The sequence below is a fragment of the Megascapheus bottae genome, chromosome X (assembly GCF_031878675.1).
Source record: "Megascapheus bottae isolate mThoBot1 chromosome X, mThoBot2.hap1, whole genome shotgun sequence".
In the NCBI taxonomy this organism is placed as follows: Eukaryota; Metazoa; Chordata; class Mammalia; order Rodentia; family Geomyidae; genus Megascapheus; species Megascapheus bottae.
In genome coordinates, this window is record NC_143547.1 from 67,826,896 (window position 1) to 67,851,471 (window position 24,576).

The 24,576-nt window shown below is 37.7% G+C and overlaps 1 protein-coding gene and 1 non-coding gene across 3 annotated transcripts; one reads left to right on the forward strand and one right to left on the reverse strand.

Annotated features, from left to right (window-relative positions):
* Positions 1–1,167: 1,167 nt before the first annotated feature.
* LOC150041246 (melanoma antigen preferentially expressed in tumors-like) lies at positions 1,168–16,590 on the reverse strand. Of its 2 annotated transcripts, none has more exons than XM_090326160.1 (7): positions 16,447–16,590; positions 14,607–14,670; positions 13,812–13,856; positions 4,734–4,837; positions 3,576–3,875; positions 2,555–3,136; positions 1,168–1,826 (listed from the first exon to the last, which is right to left on the reverse strand). In XM_090326160.1, exons 5-7 carry the CDS (start codon positions 3,863–3,865, stop codon positions 1,313–1,315), a joined length of 1,386 nt encoding a protein of 461 aa, XP_090182286.1. In that variant the 5' UTR covers positions 3,866–3,875; positions 4,734–4,837; positions 13,812–13,856; positions 14,607–14,670; positions 16,447–16,590; the 3' UTR covers positions 1,168–1,312. The 2 variants fall into 2 exon arrangements, with proteins under 2 accessions (XP_090182286.1, XP_090182285.1); XM_090326159.1 differs by having other exon boundaries at positions 13,812–13,915.
* On the forward strand, positions 15,079–15,182 carry LOC150041247 (U6 spliceosomal RNA). The gene has a single exon (XR_016533988.1). It is a non-coding gene; the product is annotated as a U6 spliceosomal RNA (small nuclear RNA).
* Positions 16,591–24,576: the final 7,986 nt, after the last annotated feature.

Genomic DNA, 24,576 nt, shown 5'->3' on the forward strand with positions numbered 1-24,576 from the left:
ACTTGCTGACCATGGCCACCACCACAAACCCATCCTAGCAGTTGTAGTTCCTCACTAAATAATTTGCCTCCACTTTGGGTTTGGGTCCTACTTGGAGGAAATAAGGCAGTAGAGGTATGCCATTGAAAGGGCTATTGGAACTCCATACCCTCTCCTCTTTCTCCTTCCTGGGGCATTATGTGAGCAGTACCATTCTGCCCCACTATAAGATCAAACATGATGGAGTCAAGCAACAAATGACTAAAAACTCTCAACATGCGCACTAAACTAAATAATTCATTTGATTGCTCTGACTACTTTGCACAGTGACAGAAAGTTGGGTAGCACAGGAAATAAGAGAAAACACTTCTGAGGAAGAACTATCTAAATTGTGCCCTGAGTGTTGAGCTATCCACAATATGGAGGCAAGTTCAATTTAACAGAACATGAAATGAGGTAAAATGCTTGTGCATAATAGGTGAAATAATTGTCAAAAGGGACCCAAGAAAGAAAGGAGACAGATAAAGCATGAATTAGGAACCTTACTTTCTCACTCTTAGCACCTAGAACATACCTAATAAAAGACCCTTGAATAATGTATATGAAATAAAGACTGAGTCCCAGTGCATATGACTTAAGAAAGGATGCAACAGCATGCAGTCTTAGACATCCATGTGTAGATGGACATAGTTTTCCTCTTTTATTTTTTTGCCAGTCCTGGGCTTGTGCTCAGGGCCTGAGCACTGTCCTTGGACCTTCTCAAGGCTAGAGCTCTACCACTTGAGCCTCAACACCACTTCTGGCTTTTTTCCATGTATATGGTACCAAGGAATCGAACCTGGGTCTTCATGCATGCACTCTACCACTAGGCCAAACTCCCAGTCAGTTTTCCTCTTTAATAGCAGGTAGGTTTTCATAATTAATTTAAGGTAATGCTAAAACTAAGGATTTAAAAATACCTTAGGGTGAAAATTAATCATTTCAATAGCCACCACTCTATCAAAACATCCAGGAGAGTTTTCAATTGTCCTGACCAATGTCAATTATAAAGAAGTAATTCTGTCAGTATTGGCAAGGAAAAGGTATACCATGAATGGATCAGCCCATATCACTTAGTACAATGGTCAGTAAGAAGGGGGCAGACGTAAATAATAATAGACAAGACACTCATAGTTTTCAAAGCCCTGTATTTTCTTTTACATATGCCAGGTATACATCCAATCTTTCAAATACTAGTTTCAGGGAACCGCAGTGTTTTACATATGGTGACTGCACTTCAGGAAAGAATATTGATCACACATCATTGTTCAATGAACTCTTTGCACTGTGAAAATCACTCATATGAAGTGCTCCACTTCATATCAGTACGTTGTGCTGCCCAAAGCATTGACCTTATTTCTGATTTCACTTCAGCTAGCCTCTCTTCATCTAAACTGTCACGAATATGCCATTGTTCATAGCAATGCACAGGAATTGGATAAATCACATATTCCAGCTCAGTCAAGGGCATTAGGTTCTGCAAAAGGCTCCTAAGAACAGGCATAGTAATGGGATTACAGGCTAAGCTTAAGACTCGGAGGTGGGAACAATGTCTTAGGGATGGTATGAAATCAGTGAGAATTAAATCTGTAATAAGGCAATTATTCATCTCCAGCTGCTGCAGGGTACCAGACAGATTATCCAGAAGAATTCGTAATGGTAGAGAATCTTCCCAAGATATCTGGTTTTTACTAAGATTCAATAGCTTTAAGCGCCTGGCATGAGTACTTTCAGACAAGTAAATAAAGTCTTTGTTAGTCAGGTCGCAGTAATTCAGATACAAGTAAGATAATTCTGGTGACAGAACTCTGTAGAGACAAAAAGAAAATTATTTTTAAAGTATGAGTATTTGATCCAGACAAGCAGTCCTAAATCATTTGGTAATACATTGAAATGACAGCTAATAATATGGACTTTAATATCAGTAACAGCTTTGTCACCATAAAAATTTATTCTTTCATATACAAAGTTGCTTCATATTGTTCTAAATATAAACAATGTCAATTAGTTTATAGGATAGTAAAGATTAAATGTTAAAAAAATAAATACATTTACCATAGTACAGTGTAGATCTAATTCACTTATTTTGTAGACAGAAGTCCCTTTGATTAATCCTTAAATGGCAATTTCTTCATTTGGCTTGAAGCCTTTGGGAAAATCCACGAGCGAAATGCTCTGACAGTATTAATTATCATATCACATCATGACTATGGGTATCATAGTCATATATAAGGATGAAACATTCTACAACTAAAAATGTCCCCTTTCTCTATATGAGAATGGAGGAGGACTGTCTTTTTTTTATCAGTATATTTTTAAGTCTATCATGTTATTTACATAAGGTTGACTAAATGAATGAGCATAATGTATAGTTCTAATCCTGAATTCCCTAGCATAGCCAGTTACAGATTCTCTAGCAGTGTCCATGCTGAGAGAAAGGAAATATTACAAGGAACTATGGAATACGCAAGAATTGTTTCCTTCCTGAATTAAGTTGTGTCCTCTGGTAGTCCAGGATACCACTCCAAGCTCTTACCTGAGTAGTTTATGCAGCTGGTTTTTGAGGGGGAAGCAAGACAAGCAGAGCTCCTGAAGGTCATTTAACTGGCTAAGTTGAGAGAGAAACATTTTGAAGTTTTTCCTCTTATAAGACCTAAATATGATTTTAGATAGATTAAGGCTGACCAAATTGACCATCTGAGGGAAAATCATGCAGACTTCACTCAGATAAGCCTGATCAATTCCCAGGCGATCAATGCACACCATATCCAACATCTTCAGGGTATTTTTGTAGTCATGTGTCTTATCAATCTGTATATCTCTACAGCAGAGGTGCAGGGACCCCCCACTCTGCTCAACTTTGCCACGAAGAATAGAATTAAAATGTCTTGTCTTCTTGCTACTGTTAAGATTCATGTCTACTAATAATTCCATGGGTTCTCTGGACCATTGAGGCTCTGAAGTTGAAAGAGCATTACTGGCTTCTTGTATTTTCGTAATAGAGTTCTGAGAATAAGTACAAGCATGATTACAGAAGAGAAATTTGTTCATAAAGCTGAAACATGTGGTATTACAGTCTGTATTCTGCCTTAAATCTAGAATCTTCAGTTTTGGAACCCTGTAGGAAAAGGAGAAGATGAAACATATGAGAGGGAGCAGGCTTTACTGGAAATTAGCAGAATCAGTAATGAAAAGCAGAGACAAATACCTCTATTCTTGGTATTTACTGCAAATATCAGATAAATCTTTCCCATAAAAATCACACAATCTCTGTTATTTTATCCTCTATTTTCATTTTGACTTTCCCATGTTAGTGCTAATGTCCCTCTTTTATGTAATAACATCCATCATGTAAATCCACCAATTGTATCTTCAATCACCACTAATTTATATCATATTTGTTAGACATTCATTTCCTTAAGGTGATCACAAATGTTGCACCTACTCTCAAAAATACTTTCAACATTATCTATTAATCACCTATGGACAAACTCTTGAACAAGATCTCACAATAATATTCTGCGGACTTATCATGTCAATATTACATGAAGTCTTACCAAGAAGAAGAGTTGTGGACAGGAAGGAACCTAAGACCATCAATCATAGCTTCGAACATTTCCCAATATGACTTCGGCATGTTCAAGGCCCCAATATGGAGACAAGGAAAGGGCCAAGTACTCACTACTGCCTTCACGATATTTTTATGCCCACCAGAGAAGGCAGCATTGAATAATGGAATAAGAAGTTCTCGTGGTATTTCCTCAATGGCACGTAATGCTACAGACTCATTTTTCAACACACTCAGTATAGCAAGGTCAAGCAGTGTGCCTGGCTCCTGTGAATCCATATTACTACACCTGCATCAGGGTGAGAAATATTTAGAAATCTGGAGAAGATACTCGCAGAGAAAACATTAAACAAATAGATGCCCAACTATACAGCAGTGTATAGAGAACTATTTCTATAAGCAAAAATTAGAAATTATCTCATAACTATTGTAACTGAATAAAATCATTAATTGCAAAACTGATAAAAATATTTGGGTATTGTCTACTTGATAAAATAGATAAAAATTCACAACATAAAAGTATCTTATACAATTGAAGAGAAAATGCATGTAATAAAAGTTGCAAATGATAATGGGTACCAAGACATGTGAAAGGGTATCAATGTATGTGAATTAATGCACCTTCTATCTGGTAAATATCATGTAACCCTTTTATTAATTACAATAAAAATATATTAAAAAAGAAAAAAAGTTGCAAATGACATTAATAAATATTGCTGTAATTAAGATAAAGAAATGACTAACAAATAGATAAAATATGCTAAGCATCAGATGTCATTAAGGAAACACAAATTAAAACTACCCTTGTACCACCTTGTACAAAGTATTTGGTTATTTGAAATTTGATAGGGAAGGGGGGAAAACCAAGATGGGTGGGGGGTGTGGAGGGGAGGGAAATGGGTACCAAGACATGTGAAAGCGTATCTATGTATGTGAATTAATGCACCTTCTATCTGGCAAATATCATGTAACCCTTTTACTAATTACAATAATAAATAAATAAATAAATAAAAAGATTAAAAAAAATGAATAGTCATTTTCCAAAATGAAAGTAGAGCCAGACATCGAGGCTCATGCTTGTGATTCAACCTACTTAGGAGAAACAGAGGAGGATGAAGGTTCAAAGACAGTTAAAACAAAAAATTACCCAGAGGTGATGATTCACACTTATAATTGTACCTATGCTGGATGCAGCAGTAGGAGATTAGCGGTCTGAGGTCAATCTGAGGCAATATATATATATGAGATGATCTGAAAAATAATGCAAGAGAAAAAGTTGGGGACGTGGTTCAAGAGGGTGAGTGCTTATATCAAAAAAAATGTATTGATTTTAAAGTCTTTATTGTGAAAATAAACAAATAAACCAAAACTGCAGAGCTTAGGTTACAAGTTTGGTGGTTTCTTAAAAACTTAAATGTAGTCACCCATTCTTGTAGCAGTACCACTTCTATATATGCTTATGAAAAATGAAAATATACATTCAAGCCAGCATTTTCTTTTTTTTTGCCAGTCCTGGGCTTAAGCTCAGGGCCTGAGCACTGTCCTTGGACTTTCTCAAGGCTAGAGCTCTACCACTTGAGCCTCAGCACCACTTCCGGCTTTTTTCTATGTATGTGGTACCGAGGAATCGAACCCGGGTCTTCATGCATGCTAGGCAAGCACTTTAACCACTAGGCCAAACTCCCGGCCTCAAGCCAGCATTTTCATTGTTGTTTATAATAAATAAGTGTTAAATGAGCAAACAAACTGTTATATCTGCATCAAAGCACAATAAAGCAAAAAAAAAAAAGCTGGGCACTAGAGATCCATGTCTGTAATCCTAGTTATTCAGGAAGCTGAGATCTGAGGATCATGGTTGAAAAAACTAGCGTAGGAAGGAAAGTCCATGAGCTTCATCTTAATCCAAAAACCTGGAAGTGTAGATGCAGCTAAAGTGGTAGAGCATTAGCCATGAGTAAACAAATAGCTCAATGAGAGTACCAGGCCCCAAGTGCAAGTTCCATGACAGGTACAAAAAATAGAGAATAAAAAAGGCAATTTCATTTTTTTAAAGATTAGCATTCAAGATAATGCTAATTGCACCTTATTTGCCAAGAAATGTGATTCTCTCATCTGCAGCCAAGATCAAACCATCTTGTAAGAAACGGATTGCTTCTCAGGAAGGAAAGATGCTTTCACCCAACTACTACAAAAGGACACTGAATTCCATTGCAAAGTTTATAGGACATGCCACTTCACAAAGTCTGCACATACCTCTGTATTTACAGACAGCTTTGTTGAGAAGTTCACTTGTAGACATGCCTGAAACCTAGATTAACAAAACTTCTGGGACATTTCAAATACTTACTACCAATGTTACTCCAATGTGATATCTTCTTCCCTGACAAGTTCACATGAAAAAGATGTCAATAATCCTAAAGCTAAATAAAAATACAATGCAATTTCAAAACTACCTGACACCATTTACTCAGACAACTAGATGATAATTCTCACAGTTTTATGTATACCCACACATTACATATAAATATGGAAGGCTATGAAGTAAGAGGAGACAAAGGAGGAGGGACTTAAGATACTGGACTTTAAAGTAAGTAAGAAAGCAATTTAAAAACATGTGCATGCTCATCTTTGCAATGTAAGTATATGAAATATTGCACAGTAAGATGGAGAGAATGAATATGCCTAAACTTAAAGGAAAGAAGATGAAAGAAATGGAAACAGCTAGGAAAAGGATTGACAGAATGAAAAGGGGAGTAATATTTCTTTCAATGCATGTTTATATACAACTTTGATTCTCTGAGTTACAAATATCTAAACCAACAGTTTAAGGCTTTTTCTATATCTGCAGGTCCTGCTCTTATGGGTTCAACCCACTTCCTATGGAAATACTAGGGGAAAATTGTGTGCTGAACATGTATAGCTTTTATTTGTCATTGTCTCCCAAACAATACAAAGTAAGAACTATTTATGTAGCACTTACACTGTGTCACTTGCTAGAAAAAGATGTAGATTTTAGGCATGGTGGCTCACAGATGTAACCCCAGCAGATAGGAGGCAGAGATTGTGAAGATTTTGAGTAAGAGTTGGCCCTTACAAAATATTATTGAGACTCCATATCAACAAACTGGTAGTGCAGTGTTTAATCCTGGTATATGGGAGGAAGAGATAGGACCATTGTGGTCTAGTGATGGCCTAGTGAAGAACACAAGACACTGTCTACAATAACTAAATCTAACAGGGCAGGGGTATGGGCTGAAATAGTATAATATCTGTTGAACAAGTGAAAGGCCCTGAGTTAAAATTTGAGTTCAGTAGCAAAAAAGAAAGGGGGGGTGAGGGAGGGAGGGAGAGAAATCTGCAGAATACATAGATACATAATCCTGACCTCATGTGGTAAAAATGATAAATTTTTAAATCAATAGAAGTTTCTAAAACAAAAGGTTTATATTCCTAATGGGGACCAAGACAGGTGGAAGGGAATCAATGCACCTTCTATCTGGCAAATATCATGTAACGCTTCCTTTAATTACAATAAAAAATATATGAAAAAAAGTTTATATTCCTGAACACTCACTGTAAAATTCAACAGATGAAGAGATGCTCTGTCATGTGCATATTATCTTAAGTTTTTTTTACATTGTGATGTGAAGTTCTAATCTTGCCATGCCCATGTGTCTCCCAAAAAACCAAATTGTTGTCTCCAGAGCAAGATAAATGGTATAGCAATCCCTGAATATGTTATGTGCTTAAGTGATAAAGTAAAAACTGAAGAAAATCCAGTGTGTCTTCAGTAGAAGGTATATAGGATTTGAGGGAAAGTACAAGAATCTACAGTATAGTACTAAAATTTATGCCTCCTGAACATTTGTAAGTTGTCTTCATTTTTATCTTTAAAACTTGTGTAGGCACCAGGAATATGTAGGAGAATCTGTGAACATGATGTGAATTTAATTTACCATTTAATGTAAAGAACTTGAACACATACAAATTTTGAATGGAAATTTACACTAGGGGTCCTTGAACTAGTTTCTCTATGGAGGATATTGGAAAGAGGATGGGCTCAACGACAAAGAAGAATGAATAAATTAAGCTAACTATATACAAGTAAATATTTCTGTGTGATTATGAAAATATTTGGCTAGGCAACTTTAGAAAATAACACTTTATATTTTAAAATATTTTAAAAGTTAATAAATCTGTTTCTAATCATGTATTGGTCAACAGTTCTGAAACTACTTTGTGTATACAGCTGCTAAGATTGAACAAATGAATAAATCTATATGAAAAACTGACACCAAGGTATTGTCATCTTCTAGGTAAGGGAATTAGAATTCTTTTCAGCAGTAATTTTTAGCTGGGGATACAGTAGTATAGTGCTTTCCAAGAATGAACAAGGCCCTGAATTTGATTCCCAGAGCCGAAGGAAACAAAGAACAAAACTTTCTTGTCCAACATAGCTACAGGTTTAAAAAAAGCTGTAGGGGAAAAACAGCAAAGAATAAATCTGAACATCTTATGGAAACAGAAATTAAATGTGCAAAAAAAAGGATTAGGAAACCACGTATATTGATTGGCTCATGCCTGTAATCCTAGCTACTCTGGAGGTTGAGATCTGCGGATCGCGGTTCTAAGCCAGCCTGGCACTAAAGATTATGAGACTCTTAAATTAACCACTAGAAAACCGGAAGTGGTGCTGTGGCTCCAGGAGTAGGGCAGTAGCCTTGAGCTGAAGAGATCAGGAACAGTACAGAGCCAGAGTCCAAGCTCCATGACCGACAAAAAAAAAAAGGATTAGATTATATTGAAAAACTACAAAACTTAGTCACAACCATTAAAGGAAAAAGCTAAACCACCAAGAATATAAGAATTATAATTCCTTACAACAATCACTCATGATCTCACTTTGTATAAATAGACTAGACAAATCAATATTCTAGGAGAAACAATGACTAGCTCCCAAGAAACAAAGCTTGATGAAATAAACAGCAATTCCAGATGTGTAAAAAATATATAGCCAACCGAAGTACTCACAACAGACCTTTGACTAGTCGGGTCTACTGCCTGTATATGCTACCACCTTGCCGTATTTTTTTCTGTTGTGCTAGTTTATTGTCTTCACTTTGAGATATAATGAAGATTGACCCATCAAGAGAAGGCTTTGAAGTCGGCTCAACAAGCTATTTCAACAGAAGTGCCAATTACAACCCAGGGGCACAAGGGATGCAAAAAAGAAAGAAAATATGACTTGGACGCTGGGCATAGTGGCTCACTCCTATAATCCTATCTACTCAGGAGGCTGAGATCTGGGGATCAAGGTTCAAAGCCAGCCCAGCCACCAAAGGACCTAAGATTCTTATCTCCAATTAACCTCTACAACATGGGAAATGGGGCTTGGCTCAAGGACAGGGTGTTAGCCTTGAGCTAAAGAGCTCAGGGGCAGTGCAAAGGCCAAATCCAAGCCCCATGACCCACAAAAAATGACTTTGATCCAGTTCCCAACTCCTCAATATTTAAAGGGTCAAATGCAAAGAATTCCAAAGCAACTTATAAAAATAATCAATGACAAGAAAGACAACTCAAGCTAATTGATGAACAAGGTAATGGTGTCCATGCAAAAATTCTGTGACTTTAAATGAAATGAACAATTATTAGAAATAAAACAATAAATCAAATGAAAAGTATACTGGAAATAAGCACCAATAAGCAAGAAAAAAAATCAAGGATTAAAGAACATAAAAGGAAATGTTTGCCCACACAGCAAAAAGAGAAAAAATTGAAGATATATAACAAGAAATCTAAAATCTCAGGGATATGATTAAGAAATTAAACATAAGAAATTATGCTATAGAGAAAGAAGCTGATATACAAACAAAACAAATACAAAATATATTCAAGGGAATTACAGTAGAAATATTCCAAATATAGGAAAAGATATAAAAATCCAAATGTAGGAAGTATATATAAATCCAAAATATAACCATGAGAGACGCTCTCCACATCACATTATAGGTAGTCAAATCCTTAATTATACAGAATAAATACCTTTCTACGAATAGTTGTAAAAAAAAGTTAAGATTAACTTACAAAGGTTAAATCCATCTGAATTACATGGGACCTCTCAGCAGAAACAGAAGCCAAGAAAGAATATTATATTTCAAACTCTGAAGATAAATAAATAGCAGCCAAGATTACTACATCAGTAAAATTACCATTTTAAATTGATGGAGGACTATTTCCAAGATAAACATAAACTAAAGCAATCCATAGTCAATACATCAGCAATGCAAAAGAAAAAAAATCCTATACACCAATGAGGTTTTTGTCATAAAAATGAGAGGTTAGAAAACAATACATTTTAGGAAAGAATAGACAAAAGTGGGAAAAAAGGGGAAAAAAGTCGAGCATAACAAACTCAATAACCCATTAAACCCATAAGAGTTATAAGGGAGACAGAATAAACCATATACAAACTAACTAGATAAGAAAACAAGATGACTGTAAGGGGAGGGGAAGGGGGTCAAAAACATGAGAAGGGGTATCAAGGTTTGAGAAGTAATGTACCACTACCTGACAAATGTAACTGTAATCCCTCTATACATAATCCCAACAATAAAATACAATAAAAAAAAGAATTGAATCAATAAATACTTCTTTTAATAGCCCTAAATATAAATGGTCTTATCTCTTGAATTTAACGTATGTATACATACATACACACAGACAGACAGACAAACGCACAGACAGACATACAAATGATGAAATTATATAACAAGACCAGCCTGATGTTGGAAGTTTATGCCTTTAATCCGAGCTACATGGAATTTTGACATCTAGAAGATCGCAATTTAATGTCAGCCAAGGCAGTAAAATCCATGAGCCTCCCTGTACAAATAAACATCAAGCCCCGCATGGTGGCTCACGCCTGTAATCGATGGCTCATGCCTGTAATTCTGGCTACTCAGAAGGCTGAGATCCTAGGATCAAGGTTCAAAGCCAGCCAGCCTAGGCACAAAAGGACCTGAGACTCTTATCTCCGATTAACCTCTAGAAAAAAAACGGGAAGTGGAGCTTGGCTCAAGATTAGGATGGTAGCGTTGAACTGAAGAGCTCAAGGACAGCGCTAAGGCCTAGTTCAAGCCCCGTGACCCACAAACAAACAAACAAACAAATAAATAAATAAATAAGCAAGCAAGCAAATATCAAAAACTACTAGGGCTCCTGTGCTTAGCAAGCAAGCTGTGAAAACAAAAAGAAAAGCCAAGTGCAAAGCAAGTAGATTAAAATAGTAGTAAAATAGTCTCTCAAGAGAACAACATGAGGAATGACATCATGCTTATGACCTGAGTTATAGAATTAGAACACCTTTCTGCAAATACTCAATTAAAAATGTAACTGTAAAGTGTCTCAAACAAGATCATGTGACCAGAATGATTCACTGATTAATTCCAACAAAACTTTAAAAGTGAATGATTTTCAACACTCCTCAAGCAATTCCATACAAGAGAAAATGAAGATATGGTACCAGACTGATTACAGGAAACCTCTATTAATCTGATACCAAAACCAGATAAGTATATGACAAAGAAGGAAAATCATAGACAAATTTTGTTACTAAACATAGTTGTAAACATTCTCAAGAAAGTACTCGCAAACCAAATTCACTAACGCATTAAGAACATTAGATGTTAGAATGATACAACATACGCAAATAAATTAACAGGGAAAGAAAACCAAGAATCAGGGTAAAAAAATTACATGGTAATTTCAAAAGATGATTCAGAAAAGGACTTTGACAAAATCTAATACCCCTTTATGATTAAAAAGTCCAAAGAAGCCATGAATATATAGACATATTTCAATATATGACAAACTTATAGAAAACATTTTACATAGGCAAAAATTCAAAGTATTTCTTCTAAAATCAGGAACAAGAAAAGGGTTTCACTCTTAACTCTCTTACTAGAGTACTCTGACAGTCTGGCTTCTTTCATCAAAACAAGTAACAGATATATAACAAAGGAGATAAAAACATGGAAGTAAGAAGTAAAAACCCCACTTGCAGAAGACAGAAATCTATACTTGAGGGCCAGGAGTTTGGCCTAGTGGTTAAAGTGCTTGCCTAGCATGCATGAAGACCCAGGTTCGATTCCTCGGTACCAGATACAAAGAAAAAAGCCGGAAGTGGTGCTGAGGCTCAAGTGGTAGAGCTCTAGCCTTGAGAAAGTCCAAGGACAGTGCTCAGGTCCTGAGCTCAAGCCCAGGACTGACAAAAAAAAGAAAAAAAGAAAGTAATCTATACTTGAACAACCTTTAAATCTCCAAAAGAAAAAATTTAAATTGGATAAACACCTTCAGCAATATACCAGTGTAACTATTGTACATCAAAAAGTTAGTAGCAGGCTGGGAGTTTGGCCTAGTGGTAGAGTGCTTGCCTAGCATGCACAAAGGCCTGGGTTCGATTCCTCAGTACCACATACATAGAAAAAAATTCGGAGTGGTGCTAAGGCTCAAGTGATAGAGCTGTAGCCTTGAGAAAGTCCAAGGACAGTGCTCAGGCCCTGAGCTCAAGCCCAGGACTGGCAAAAAAAAAAAAAGTTAGTAGCTTCATTTTTAGCCATTCCTGGGTCTTGAAGTCAAGGCCTGGGTGCTGTCCCCAAACTTTTTTGCTTAAGCACTCTACAACTTGATCCACATTTATACTTCTGAATTTTTTTAATTAAATAGAAATAAGAATCTCATGGACTTTCCTTCTGGGGCTGGCTGCAAACCATAATTCTGAGATCTCAATCTCCTGAGTCGCTATGGTTAGAAGGCTGTCAGTATTTATTTACATACCAATAACTACATACTGAGAAGAAATCAGAAAATTAGGAAACTGGTCCCATTCACAATAGGCTTTTGTATAGCTAAGAAATAATCCTAAACAAGGAGTTAAAAGTTCTCTACAATAAAAACTACATAACACTAAAAGTGATTAAAGAAGGCACTATAAATGGAAAGGCCTCTTGCATTCAAAAATTAGAAGAAATAGTGTGAAAATGACTACTAAAGAAAAGATTTCTGGGCACTGGTAGTGCATGCCTATAATCCTAGCTACTCAGAATGATGAGATCTGAGGATCATGGTTCAAAGCGAGCCGGGGCAAGAATGTCTGTGAGAATCATTATCTCCAATTAACCACCAAAAAACCAGAAGTAGCACTGTGGCTCAAACTAGTAGGGTGCTAGCCTTGAGTCAAAGAGCTCAGGGACATGGTCAGGAGTTTGGCCTAGTGGTAGAGTGCTTGCCTAGCATGCACAAAAACCAGGGTTCGATTCCTCTGTACCACATACATAGAAAAAAGCCGGAAATGGTGCTGAGGCTCAAGTGGTAGAGCTCTAGCCTTGAGAAAGTCCAAGGACAGTGCTCAGACCCTGAGCTCAAGCCCAGGACTGGCAAAAAAAAGAGTCCTTGGACAGTGCCCAGGCCCAGAGTTCAAGCCCCACGCGTTACAAAAAAAATGAAAAGATCAACTAGTCAATGAAATTCTGGGCAAAATCCCAATGATTATCTTCACAGAATGTCATTAAGAAAAACAGTGTTCTAGAAGTAATATGCTCAATACCTTACAAATGTAACTGTAACCTTTCTATACATCACCCTGATAATAAAATTTAAAATAAAAAAGAAAAGCAAACCAAAAACATATGGAAACACAAAATACCTGTAATAACCAAAGCAATCATGAGGGAAAAAAGCAATGCTATAGGTACTACAGTATTTAATTATACTATTTTTTTGTCTTTTCTTTTTTGGCACTGGGGATCGAACCCAGGACGTTGCACTTGCTAGGCATGCACTTTGCCACTGAGCTACATCCCAGCCCAAGTATTTAATTATTCTAAAGAATCTTAGTTTGCAAGGTGCATTGGCTCATGCCTGTAATCCTAGCTACTCAGGATGCTGAGATCTGAGGATCAAGATTCAAAGCCACCCTGGGCACAAAAGGACCTGAGACACTTATCTCCAATTAACCTCTAGAAAACGAGTAGTGGAGCTTGGCTCAAGGGCAGGGTGGTAGCCTTGAACTGATGAGCTCAGGGACAGTGAGTGGCCAGGGCGAGTTCAAGCCCCATGACCCACAAAAAAAGAATCTTAGTTTAAGAGAAAAAGTATAGTACTCTCATAAAAGCAGACATATAGAATACTAAAGCAGTAACAAGGACTCTGAAAAAAAATCACTTACATTATATTGGTTTTAGGAACAATCCCCTTAAGTGGATTCCAAACTCTGAAGTGAAACAAGATAGTTTCAGTGTTGAGCTCTTTCCCTCACCCTGTTGCTAATAACTAAAGGAGAAATATAGCAGCATTTAAATGGAGTGACATAACAGCTACCATTTGAACAAAGTATTCAAAGCAAACATCACATTAATACCTGACAGGATGCAAAGGATGGGAACATCACATTTGCATTAAAGTGGGTTGAGATCTAAAACTAAAGCTCAGTAATATACATGCTTTGATATCTATGGAAAATTACATGGGTCTTGACTAGACAAACCAAAAGTTTAACTGTTTATCAGATTCCCATGAAAGTGACTCATTAGAGAACTGTTTATCTTTATCTTGAGTAGACTTCAACAAAGTGCTTATTTATCCTTGACTATAGTATGTTCCTCACATGTCCATAATCAGGTCAATCATCCCGTAAGAATCAAATATCCTTTCATTTTCTTGTAATAAAGAATGCCCACATGGCTTTTATTGCTCACTTTCTTTCAGAAGGTGACGTGCGTTATGTGGCACTTTGATCTCCTAGGCTTCCAAGTAAGTATTACTATATATTTGATCTCTGTAGTCTTAGATACCATATATGTGGCCATCAGTAAAACATTGTGGTGTGAATCCCTCCCTCATTAATTAGGTGAATGGAAAAACAATGAAATGGATATTCTTGCCACATAAGCATAACCAAAATCTAGTTATAAGTAAACATGATACAAACCAAAACGCAGATATATACTAAAAAGTACCTGACCTGGACTCTTCCAAAATGTCACAGATGTGAAAGATAAAACACAATACAGACTCCAGAGAGGATCCTGGAAGGGAGGGGGAAGCATTATTGAAATAAGTGATGAAATTAAAGTACATAGTTATTCATACTGAATCACTGTTAATCACTCAGAGTGACTTTTATGGCTATGAAGAATGTTAATAATATGGAGATCTTGGTAAAGGCCCTCAACACAATTTTTGAAAGTTTCAATTCTTTTTTTTGCCAGTCTGGGGCTTGACGTCAAGGCCTGGGTACTGTCCCTGAGCTTTATTTGCTCAAGACTAGCATTCTACCACTTGAGCCACAGAGCCACTCTGGCTTTTTCTGTTTATGTGGTACTGAGGAATCAAATCGAGGGTTTTATGGTTGCTTGGCAAGTACTCTATCACTAATTCACATGTCCAGCCCCTCAAATTATTTCATAAAGGAACATTAAAAAAAACATTGAATTGTGCTCGCTTCGGCAGCAAATATACTAAAATTGGAATGATAAAGAGATTAGCATGGCCCCTGCGCAAGAATGACACACAAATTCGTGAAGCGTTCCATATTTAAAAAAAAAAAAACATTGAATTAGCCCAGCATATTGATATTCAAAGATAATCCTAGAATCCTGGGGAAAAACTAAGACAGTACTATCACAGGCTATATTACAGCAAGTACAGACTATATATAGAGACTCTGTGTCAAAAACGCATCAAGGGGCTGGGAGTTTGGCCTAGTGGTAGAGTGCTTGCCTAGCATGCACAAAGTCCTGGGTTCGATCACTCAGTACCACATACATAGAAAAAAAAAGCCAGAAGTGGTACTGAGGCACAAGTGGTAGAGCTCTAGCCTTGAGAAAGTACAAGTACAGACCTCAGGCCCTGAGCTCAAGCCCAGGACTGGCAAAAAAAAATACATCAAAAAATATTATCTTTGGGGGTTAGTAGTTTGGCCTAGTGCTAGAGTGCTCACCTGGCAGGCACAAAGCTGTGGATTCAATTCTTCAGTACCACATACACAGAAAAAGCCAGAAGTGGCACTGTGGCTCAAGTGACAAAGCACTACCCTTAAGCAAAAAGTGTCCAAGGACAGTGCCAGGCCCTAAGTTCAAGTCCCAGGACTGGGACTTATCTTTTGGAAATTAGCCATGAGAAATGAAAAAAAAAAACCAACTCATCCACAACATGTAATTGAGTATTTGCTATTTATATGAAACAAACGTTTTAAACATAATATAATATAATATCCTCATACCTGCCTTCATCAGTCTCTTAATCACCTGTATCAACATCTTCTTCCCTCGAGCTCCGAATTAAACTAATTTGTGTGTCCCCTCCCATTCACAGTTATTCAAATCTGTTACTTCCACCTCTGAGTGACTGGGTTCTCGGAATTCCTCTGGTTTCCTACTGACCCAAATGGCTATTTCTTAGGCTCGTCAGTGACAAAGATGGGTGAAATATCTCAGGATACCACTCGCTGAAGAGACGAATTCCTTCAGGCTCCGTGGTCACTGGCCTTGTGTGACCCCTCAGACCAAGGTCCCTGGATCTCACCCAGCCCTGAATAGCTGAGGTCCATCGGGCTGCCCGTGTCATGGACACCCAGTTTCTCACAGATTCCCGATGGCCCAAACACCTCAGGCCCTAAGGTACTTGATATCAAAATTGCCTCCTGGAGCTCCCGGTGACCAGGACTGCTGAGGTCCCTCAAGCTCCCTATGCCTCAGACGGCCGAATTTCCCCCAACTAAACGTCGCCCTGAGGGAAAAATTTCCCGAGTCCTCAGATACCCTCAAACTCCAGTGACCTGGATGGCCACGATACCTAGTTACCTGGATGGCTAAGGTCTCTCTGGTTCCCGGCAACACACTGGGCTTAATTCCCTCAGGTTCCTGGTAACTGTGAGGCTCCGAACACTAAAGCTTCCAGGGACCGGCCTTTTGTCTTCCGGTGCCTCGCCTCGAGGCCACGTTCTACAAAATCCCTCCGCTGGCACGTCAACCGGAAGTTCTAATTTCTTCAAATAGACCGGATGTACAAAGTCCCTCCGCCAGCTAGTTAATCGGAAGGTCTAATTTCTTACAGGTCCAAGTGATCCGAATGTAAGTAGTCCCTTAGCGGTCCAGTTATCTAGATGGCCTAATTTCTTCTGGTTCCAATTGTTCCGCATATAGGAAGTTCCTGGGTTGTCTAATTACGTATAGCTTATGTACTTTGGTCACTTTAAATGACCCATATATTTTAATTATCTCAGGCTTCTGGTTACTTGGAAGACAAAATTCTCTCAGATGTCACAGTGACCCAGATGGCCCATGTCCGTAGTTCAGGGTGACCCAGTAGTCAAAGGACTTTCAACTTCTCTGAAACTTGGATTCCGAATTTCTTCGGGGTTCATAGATCTGCGTGATCGAGATCTGTTAAAATACCTGTGCCACGGATAATCGAAACATTCCAGTTCTCTATGACTTATATGGAAAATTTTCTCATGTTCCCCATGAAAATGCCATACTGCCAATTCCATGTTATTGAAGATTTCACTTTGCTACCCATTAAAATCCCAATGTCACTTTTAACTGAGAAAAAATACTCTGATATTAAAAAAAATACTCTGATATTCATAGACAACTACAAAAGGCTCCTTAGGGTCCGACAGTTTGGCCTAGTGGTAGAGTGCTTGCCTGCCATGAGCGAAGACCTGGGTTCAATTCCTCAGCACCACATACATAGAAAAAAGCGGGAAATGGTGCTGAGGCTCAGGTAGTAGAGTTCTACCCTTGAGAAACTTCAAGGAGATTGCTGAGGCCCTGAGCTCCCAGGACTTGCAAAAATAAAAAGTCTCAGAAAATTCTCAAAAATATTCTACACACTGAAAATCAACACAAACATGTTATTGACAGAGAAATGGCACCTAAAAAGCATACCAACTAATTACAGGAAGAACTGACAAGTCACAGACCCTAATTAAATATTAAAAAATGGAAGGAACTAGTAAATATTTTTCAGTCCTAACCTTCAATATCAATGGACTCAACTCTGATTAAACGGCTCTCTAGTTGGATTCAAAAGCAAAATCCATCTTTCTATTGCCTTCAAGAGACACATCTTGCCCCCCCTTTAAAAACATTCTGAGACTGAGGGGCTGGAAAAAAATCTATCGAGCTAACAGCCCCCATAAACGGGCTGGAGTTGCCATCCTCATATCAGATAAAATAGAGTTCAAACTAAAATTAGTGAGAACAAAGATGGTTATTACATACTACTAAAGAGAACTCTCCTTCAGGAGGATATAACCATCCTAAATATCTATACCCCTAATGCTGGAGCACCCAACTTAATCAAACAAACTTTACTTATATTAAAACCGTACATAGGGGCTGGGAGTTTGGCCTAGTGGTAGAGTGCTTGCATAGCATGCACGAAGACCTTGGTTCAATTCCCTGGTACCACATACATAGAAAAAAGCCGGAAATGGTGCTGAGGCTCAAGTGGTAGAGCTCTAGCCTTGAGAAAGTCCAAGGACAGTGCTCAGGCCCTGAGTTCAAGCTAAGGACTGGCAAAAAAAATGCACATAGATCGAAACAGTGATGATTGGTGATTTTAACACACCACAGTCACCCCTGACAGAACAACCAGGCAAAGAGTCAACATAGAAACCCCTGAATTGAACAATTATGTAGGCCAACAAGACCTAACAGATGTCTACAGATTATTCCACTCAGCTACACCAGAATATGTTTTTTCAGAAGCAAATGGAACATTTTCTAAAATAGACCACATTTAAGGGCATAAAGCAAACCTGTGCAAATTCAGAAATATTATTTCTCTCAGATAAAAATGGCATAAAATTAGAAATGAACACCAATCTCTACCAAGGAGAAATCTGTGACTCATGGAGATTGAACAACACATTTTTGAATCACCAGTAGGTTATTGAGGAGATCAGAACAGAAACTTCACAGTTTATGGTATTCAACAAAAAGGAGCACACAAAATACCAGGTCCTTTGAGACACAGCAAAGCAGTGCCCAAAGGAAAATTTATAGCCCTGTGTGCCTACATTAACAAATTGGAAAAATCTGAAACCAACAATTTAATGGTACACCTTAAGCTCTTGGAAAAAGAGCAACAAACCAATCCCAATTCCAGTAGAAGAAAACAAATTATTTTTTGCCAGTCTTGGGCTTAGGCTCAGGGCCTGAGCACTGTCCTTGGACTTTCTCAAGTCTAGAGCTCTACCACTTGAGCCTCAGCACCACTTCAGGCTTTTTTCTATGTATCTGGTACCGAGGAATCAAACCCAGGTCTTCATGCATGCTAGGCAAGCACTCTACCACTAGGCCAAACTCCCAGCCCAAGAAAACAAATTATTAAAATTAAAGCAGAATTAGGGCCGGGAGTTTGGCCTAATAGTAGAGTGTTGGGAGTCGAGTGAAGGGTCAGGCTGGCCCATGAATCTGCATCATTGAGTAAAATAACCACACAAAGAAATGAGCTGTCATGTATGAATGCCATGCTAACTTTGAGCTATATTGTCAGTATTGTGAATCACTTTCTGCTAAGACTTGATTACCATTGGGTACTAATGTGTTATTGCTTTATCACTCTCTGCTGAGACCTATAGTGAGAGTAAACATGTAGACCTCCCCTGCCCTGCCCACCTTTGTGCTGATAGGATCCTGCACCCTATATTAGCTGAATGTACTTCCTCAATAAATGAGCTCCTGCCTTGTTGGGTCTCCCTGACAAGTCTGATTGTCCTCTGACGAAGGAGGGCTGGGTGCAGGTGGTCAGTCGGCCCTCTCCTTTCTAGGCTCATCCTGGTCGGGGTGTGTTTTCTCTATCCCTCCTGCGGGTCTGGAGGGACTGAGGACTAAAAACCCTGACAGTATGGTGCTTGTCTAGCATGCACGAAGACTGGGTTCGATTCCTCAGTACCACATACATAGAAAAAAGCCAGAAGTGGTGCTGTGACTCAAGTGATACAACACTAGCCTTGAGGAAAAAGCCCAAGGAAAGTGCTCAGGCCCTGAGTTCAAGGCCCAGGACAGGCAAAAAAAAAAAAAAACTATAGACTCCACTCCCAAGTTGCTTGAGCTGATTCAAAACTTTTGGCAAAGTAGTAGCATCTAAAACTAAACCTCAAAAATCAATTGCTTTCCTGTATGCCAACAATGAGAAGAGTGAGGCCGAAATTAGGAAAGCAATTCCTTTTGCAATAGCCTCAAAGAAAATAAAAGGCATTAACTAAGAACGTAAATGAACATTATGATGAAAACTTTAAAAACATGAAAAAGGAAATTAAAGCAGAACTGAGGAAGTGGAAAAACCTCCCATGCTCCTGGTTTGGAAGAATCAACATCGTGAAAATGGCAATCCTGCCAAGGGCTATCTATAAATTCAATGCAATACCCATCAATATCCCAATGTAATTCTTTAATGAAATACAGGAAGCAAGCCAAAAATTCATATGGAAAAATAAAATACACTGAATAACAAAAACAATCCTTAGCAGAAAGAAGAGTGCTAGATGAATTTCAATACCAAACTTTAGACTCTATTACAGTGCTATAATAACCAAAAGAGCTTGGTACTGGCACAAAAACAGGCCTGAGGATCAATGGAGTAGAACTGAACACCTAGAAATCAACCCTCAGACCTATGACCAACTAATCTTTGATAAGGGAGCCCAAAAAAATAGGATGGAAAAAGGACAGCCTCTTCAACAAATGGTGCTGGCAGAATTGGTTAAACACCTGCAGAAAACTAAAGTTGGATACTTCTTTGTCACCCTGCACCAGGATTAACTCCAAATGGATCAAAGACCTTGAGGTAAAAGCAGATACCCTGAAAAATTTACAAGAAGGAATGGGAGATACACTAGGTCTCCTTGGCACAGATAGAAACATTCTTAAAAAGACCCCCAGAAACACAACAAATTAAAGAAAGTCTAGAATAATGGGACTGCATTAAATTGCAGAGCTTCTGAATGGCAACTTAAATAGGAAGCGCACAGAGTAGGAGAAGATCTTCACTAACCATACAACAGACAAGGGCCTCATATCTAAAATACATGTACAGACTAAAAAAAATTGAATCTCTCAAAAACAAATCCTCAAAAGAAACAACCATCCCATTAAAAGATGGGCTAAAGACTTAAAGAGGACTCCTCTGAAGAAGAAATAAGAATGCCCTATAGACACATGAAGAAATGGTCAGCATCTCTGTCCATAAAAGAAATGCAAATCAAAACAACTCTAAGATTCCACCTCACTCCAGTTAGAATGGCCATGATCAAGAAATATAATAACAACAGATGCTGGAGGGGATGTGGCCAGGAGGGATCACTACTACACTGTTGGTGGGAGTGCAAAGTCGTTCAACACCTATGGAAAGCAGTATGGCAGTTCCTCAAAAGACTAAACATAGAGCTCCCCTATGACCCAGCAATTCCACTACTAGGCATTTACCCAGTTGTCCAGAAACAAGGCCATACTAAACCCACTAGCTCAACAATGTTCATTGCAGTACTATTTACCATAGATAAGACATGGAACCAATCTAGATGCCCCACAGTAGATGAATGAATCAAGAACATATGATAGTTATATACACAGTGGAATTCTATGCTGGCATCAGAAAGAATGACATTGTCCCATTAGTAAGGAAATGGAAAGACTTGGAAAAATCATATTAAGTGAAGGAAGCCAGACCCAAAGGAACATAGGCTCCATGGTTTCCCTCATTTGTAATAATTAGAACACATCTAGGACTCTCCTAGCAGAGGATTACAATAGCTCAAAAAACCTATGTACATAAGGTCATATAGGATGAGACTAAATGAAAGGAACTCTAGGATATGCAAAACAAGAGATTTATCTTATGTGATTATTGTTCTTTTGTACTATGTTATTTCTCTTCTCTTTTTTCCAGGATGGTTAATCTCATGTTGTTACTATATCTGACTTTGTTACCTAGTGTATTGTATATATGTTTATTTGTTTATTTGAAATAGGGAAGAGAGCCATGTGGCTCACCCATGTAATTCTAGCTACTAAGGAGGCTGAGATCTGAGGATCAAGGTTCAATGCCTAGGCACAACTAACCTGAGACTCTTATCTCCAATTAACCTCTAGAAAATTGGAATTGGGGCTTGGCTCAAGGTCCGGGGGGTAGCCTTGAGCTAAACAGCTCAGGGACACTGCCCAGGTTAGCTGAGATCAAGCCCCATGACCCACAAGGAAGGAAGGAAGGAAGGAAGGAAGGAAGGAAGGAAGGAAGGAAGGAAGGAAGGAAGGGAGGAAGGGAAAAAATAAGGAAGGGGGAAAAAGTTGATTGGGAGGAAGTGGGGAAAGGGAAACGGGAAAAAATAAGGAAGGGGGGAAAAAGTTGATTGGGAGGAAGTGGGGAAAGGGAAACAGGGACAAAAACATGGAAGGGATATCAATGTGTGAGAAGTAATGCACCTATTACTGACAAATGTAACTATAACCCCTCTATACATTATCCTGACAATTAAAAAAAGGTATGTTAAAAATATACTATTTAATCGATTCACGTTATTTAAGAGGCACTATGAACTAAGACGTGAGTCTTTCTGTTCACTATCTTGAATCTTATGTGGCACTAGAGAATCATGTGTTATTTGATATAAAATTGTCATTGTTCCAAGTATTTCTCTTCTCTCCTTTCAGTCTTTTTTCACTAGGTTTATGTTTTATTTGACATACATTCCTGTAAATATTTGTTTCCTTTAATAGGTATTTATTATGATGAAATCACACTATCCCTTAGCAAATTGTTTTTCTTAACACACCACACCTCTATTACAATTACATTCAATTCAATTTAATTTAGGTTTCACCATCTCAAAGAAAACCTGTCTTTGCATTTACTGATTCTAATTAGCACTATACAGTGCTTTCCTTTTAAAAGCCTACACTTGGAATATTACAATTATATAGTGAAAAAGGAAGAAAAAGGCAGTTCTGGGGTGCTTTCAGTATTTAAAATTGCTATATTTGAACAGGTATGCAAATAATGTTTCATTAAATGTAGTGAGGTTATTAGGGAATTGGTAACTTGAATTTCTGAGACATTGAAATAGTGAAACCAAAATTTCAAATGGGTATTGTGGGTGGGGAAATCAAACGTCCCCAAAATTAAGTTAAAATCTTTGTTATTCCAATTTTATTTTATTTATGTGTTTATATTGTTATCCTTATGTAATTGTACAAAGGAGTTTCAATTTGTCAGTTTGTGAGCAAAATACATCTTGAGCAATATCATCCCTTACATTATTGTTCTCATCTCTACTTATCTGACTCATGCCCTCTATGTTTCTAGTTCGATTTTCATATAAATACATAGAGAGAATATTGAGTCCATTAGTCCATCTTTCCTTACTTCAATCATCTACTTCTTCCTCTTGATGCTATCCAACCATCAACAACTCATGTTCCAACTTTTTGGCAATTATATTGTTAAACTGTATGTTAGTTGCTAAAGAAATTTACAGCGTTGGAAACTTGCCCTGTTTACTACCATACTTGAATTAACATGTTTGTATATATAGCCATATAACCCTGTATCGGTTTACACATACATTTATAATTTAGATTTCACTTGCACATGTGAGAGAAAATATTTATTTTTGGTCTTTCTGAGCCTGACTTCATTTCACGTGATTTTTTGAAGATCTATAAATTTTCCTGTAAATGACATAATATTATCACTCTTGATAATGGATAAAATGCATTGTATATATAGTTCATATTTTCTTGATCCATTTTCAATTGAAGAGCAACTGTACTATTTATATGGCATGGATATGGTGAATAGTGGAACAATGTAAATCTCATGTGGTTATTTATCTGACTTAGTTACCTGGTGTATTGTATATGTTTGTTTATTTGAATAGTAAATGTAAGGGCAGGAAACAAGATGATTGGAAGAGGGTTGGGGGAGGGAAACGGAAACAAAAACATGAGAAGGGGTATCAATGTGCAAGAATTCACCCACTACCTGACAAATGTAACTGTAACCCCTCTATACATTATCCAGACAATAAAAAAAAAGAAAGAGAAAAAGAATTATTCCCAAAAGGTCTACTAGCAAGAAGAAGGAAAATTGCAAAGATGAAAAATGTAAGTCATAGGCTGTGTATTTATTTAAACTAACTGTTCTGAAGCATGCCTAAGGAAAGTTAATGTTTTTCAAGGCCTACCTGCTGAGTGACAGTCAAAGATTTTGTGTCTCCACTCTGGTGAATCAGGCTACTTTGCTTCACTGGGATTATTCTGCAACATGGTATTATGTTGTTTATTTGTACTAAACACCATGGTATTATCTTTAAATGAGAAGTAAGGAAGTAAATATGTGTAAGCTCTGGCTCTGACTCTCAAAGAAAGCAGAAAAGAGCTATTCAAAACACTGCATCATTTAACTGTCTTAAAGGTCACAATCTGCTGACAGCATGCTTTTGCGGCAACCTAAAATCCAGTCGTGTGTTCACCCTAACTCTTTAACCTTAGTCCCTACTTCCTCACAGCGTATTCTTGTCATTCTATCTGTGCTTCATTGTGCATTTTCTAGCCATGTGTGGAATGTTCATGAGAACACAGCTGCAGTACTCATCCTATAGTAACTAAAGATAATACCTGTCACATGTGTGCGCCATTGCCAATGTTTCATTGTTCCTGTAGAACATGCTCCACCTGACCATATTGTATGTGTGTCTAATTCTTGAGACGCCTTCCCTCTACTTCTCTACATGGTCGCCCATGCACATAAAGTTAAGCCTAGAACATCCCATGAAAAATATCACAGTCACTGGCTCCAGGAAAATCCCATATTCTTCTACATCATCAATTATAACCTATAGTGGAAAAGGAAACTTTTCTCCCACTTGCAAGACACCTAAGTCTCCCAATCCCCAGTTTTCATTTTCAAAAGCAATCACCTAA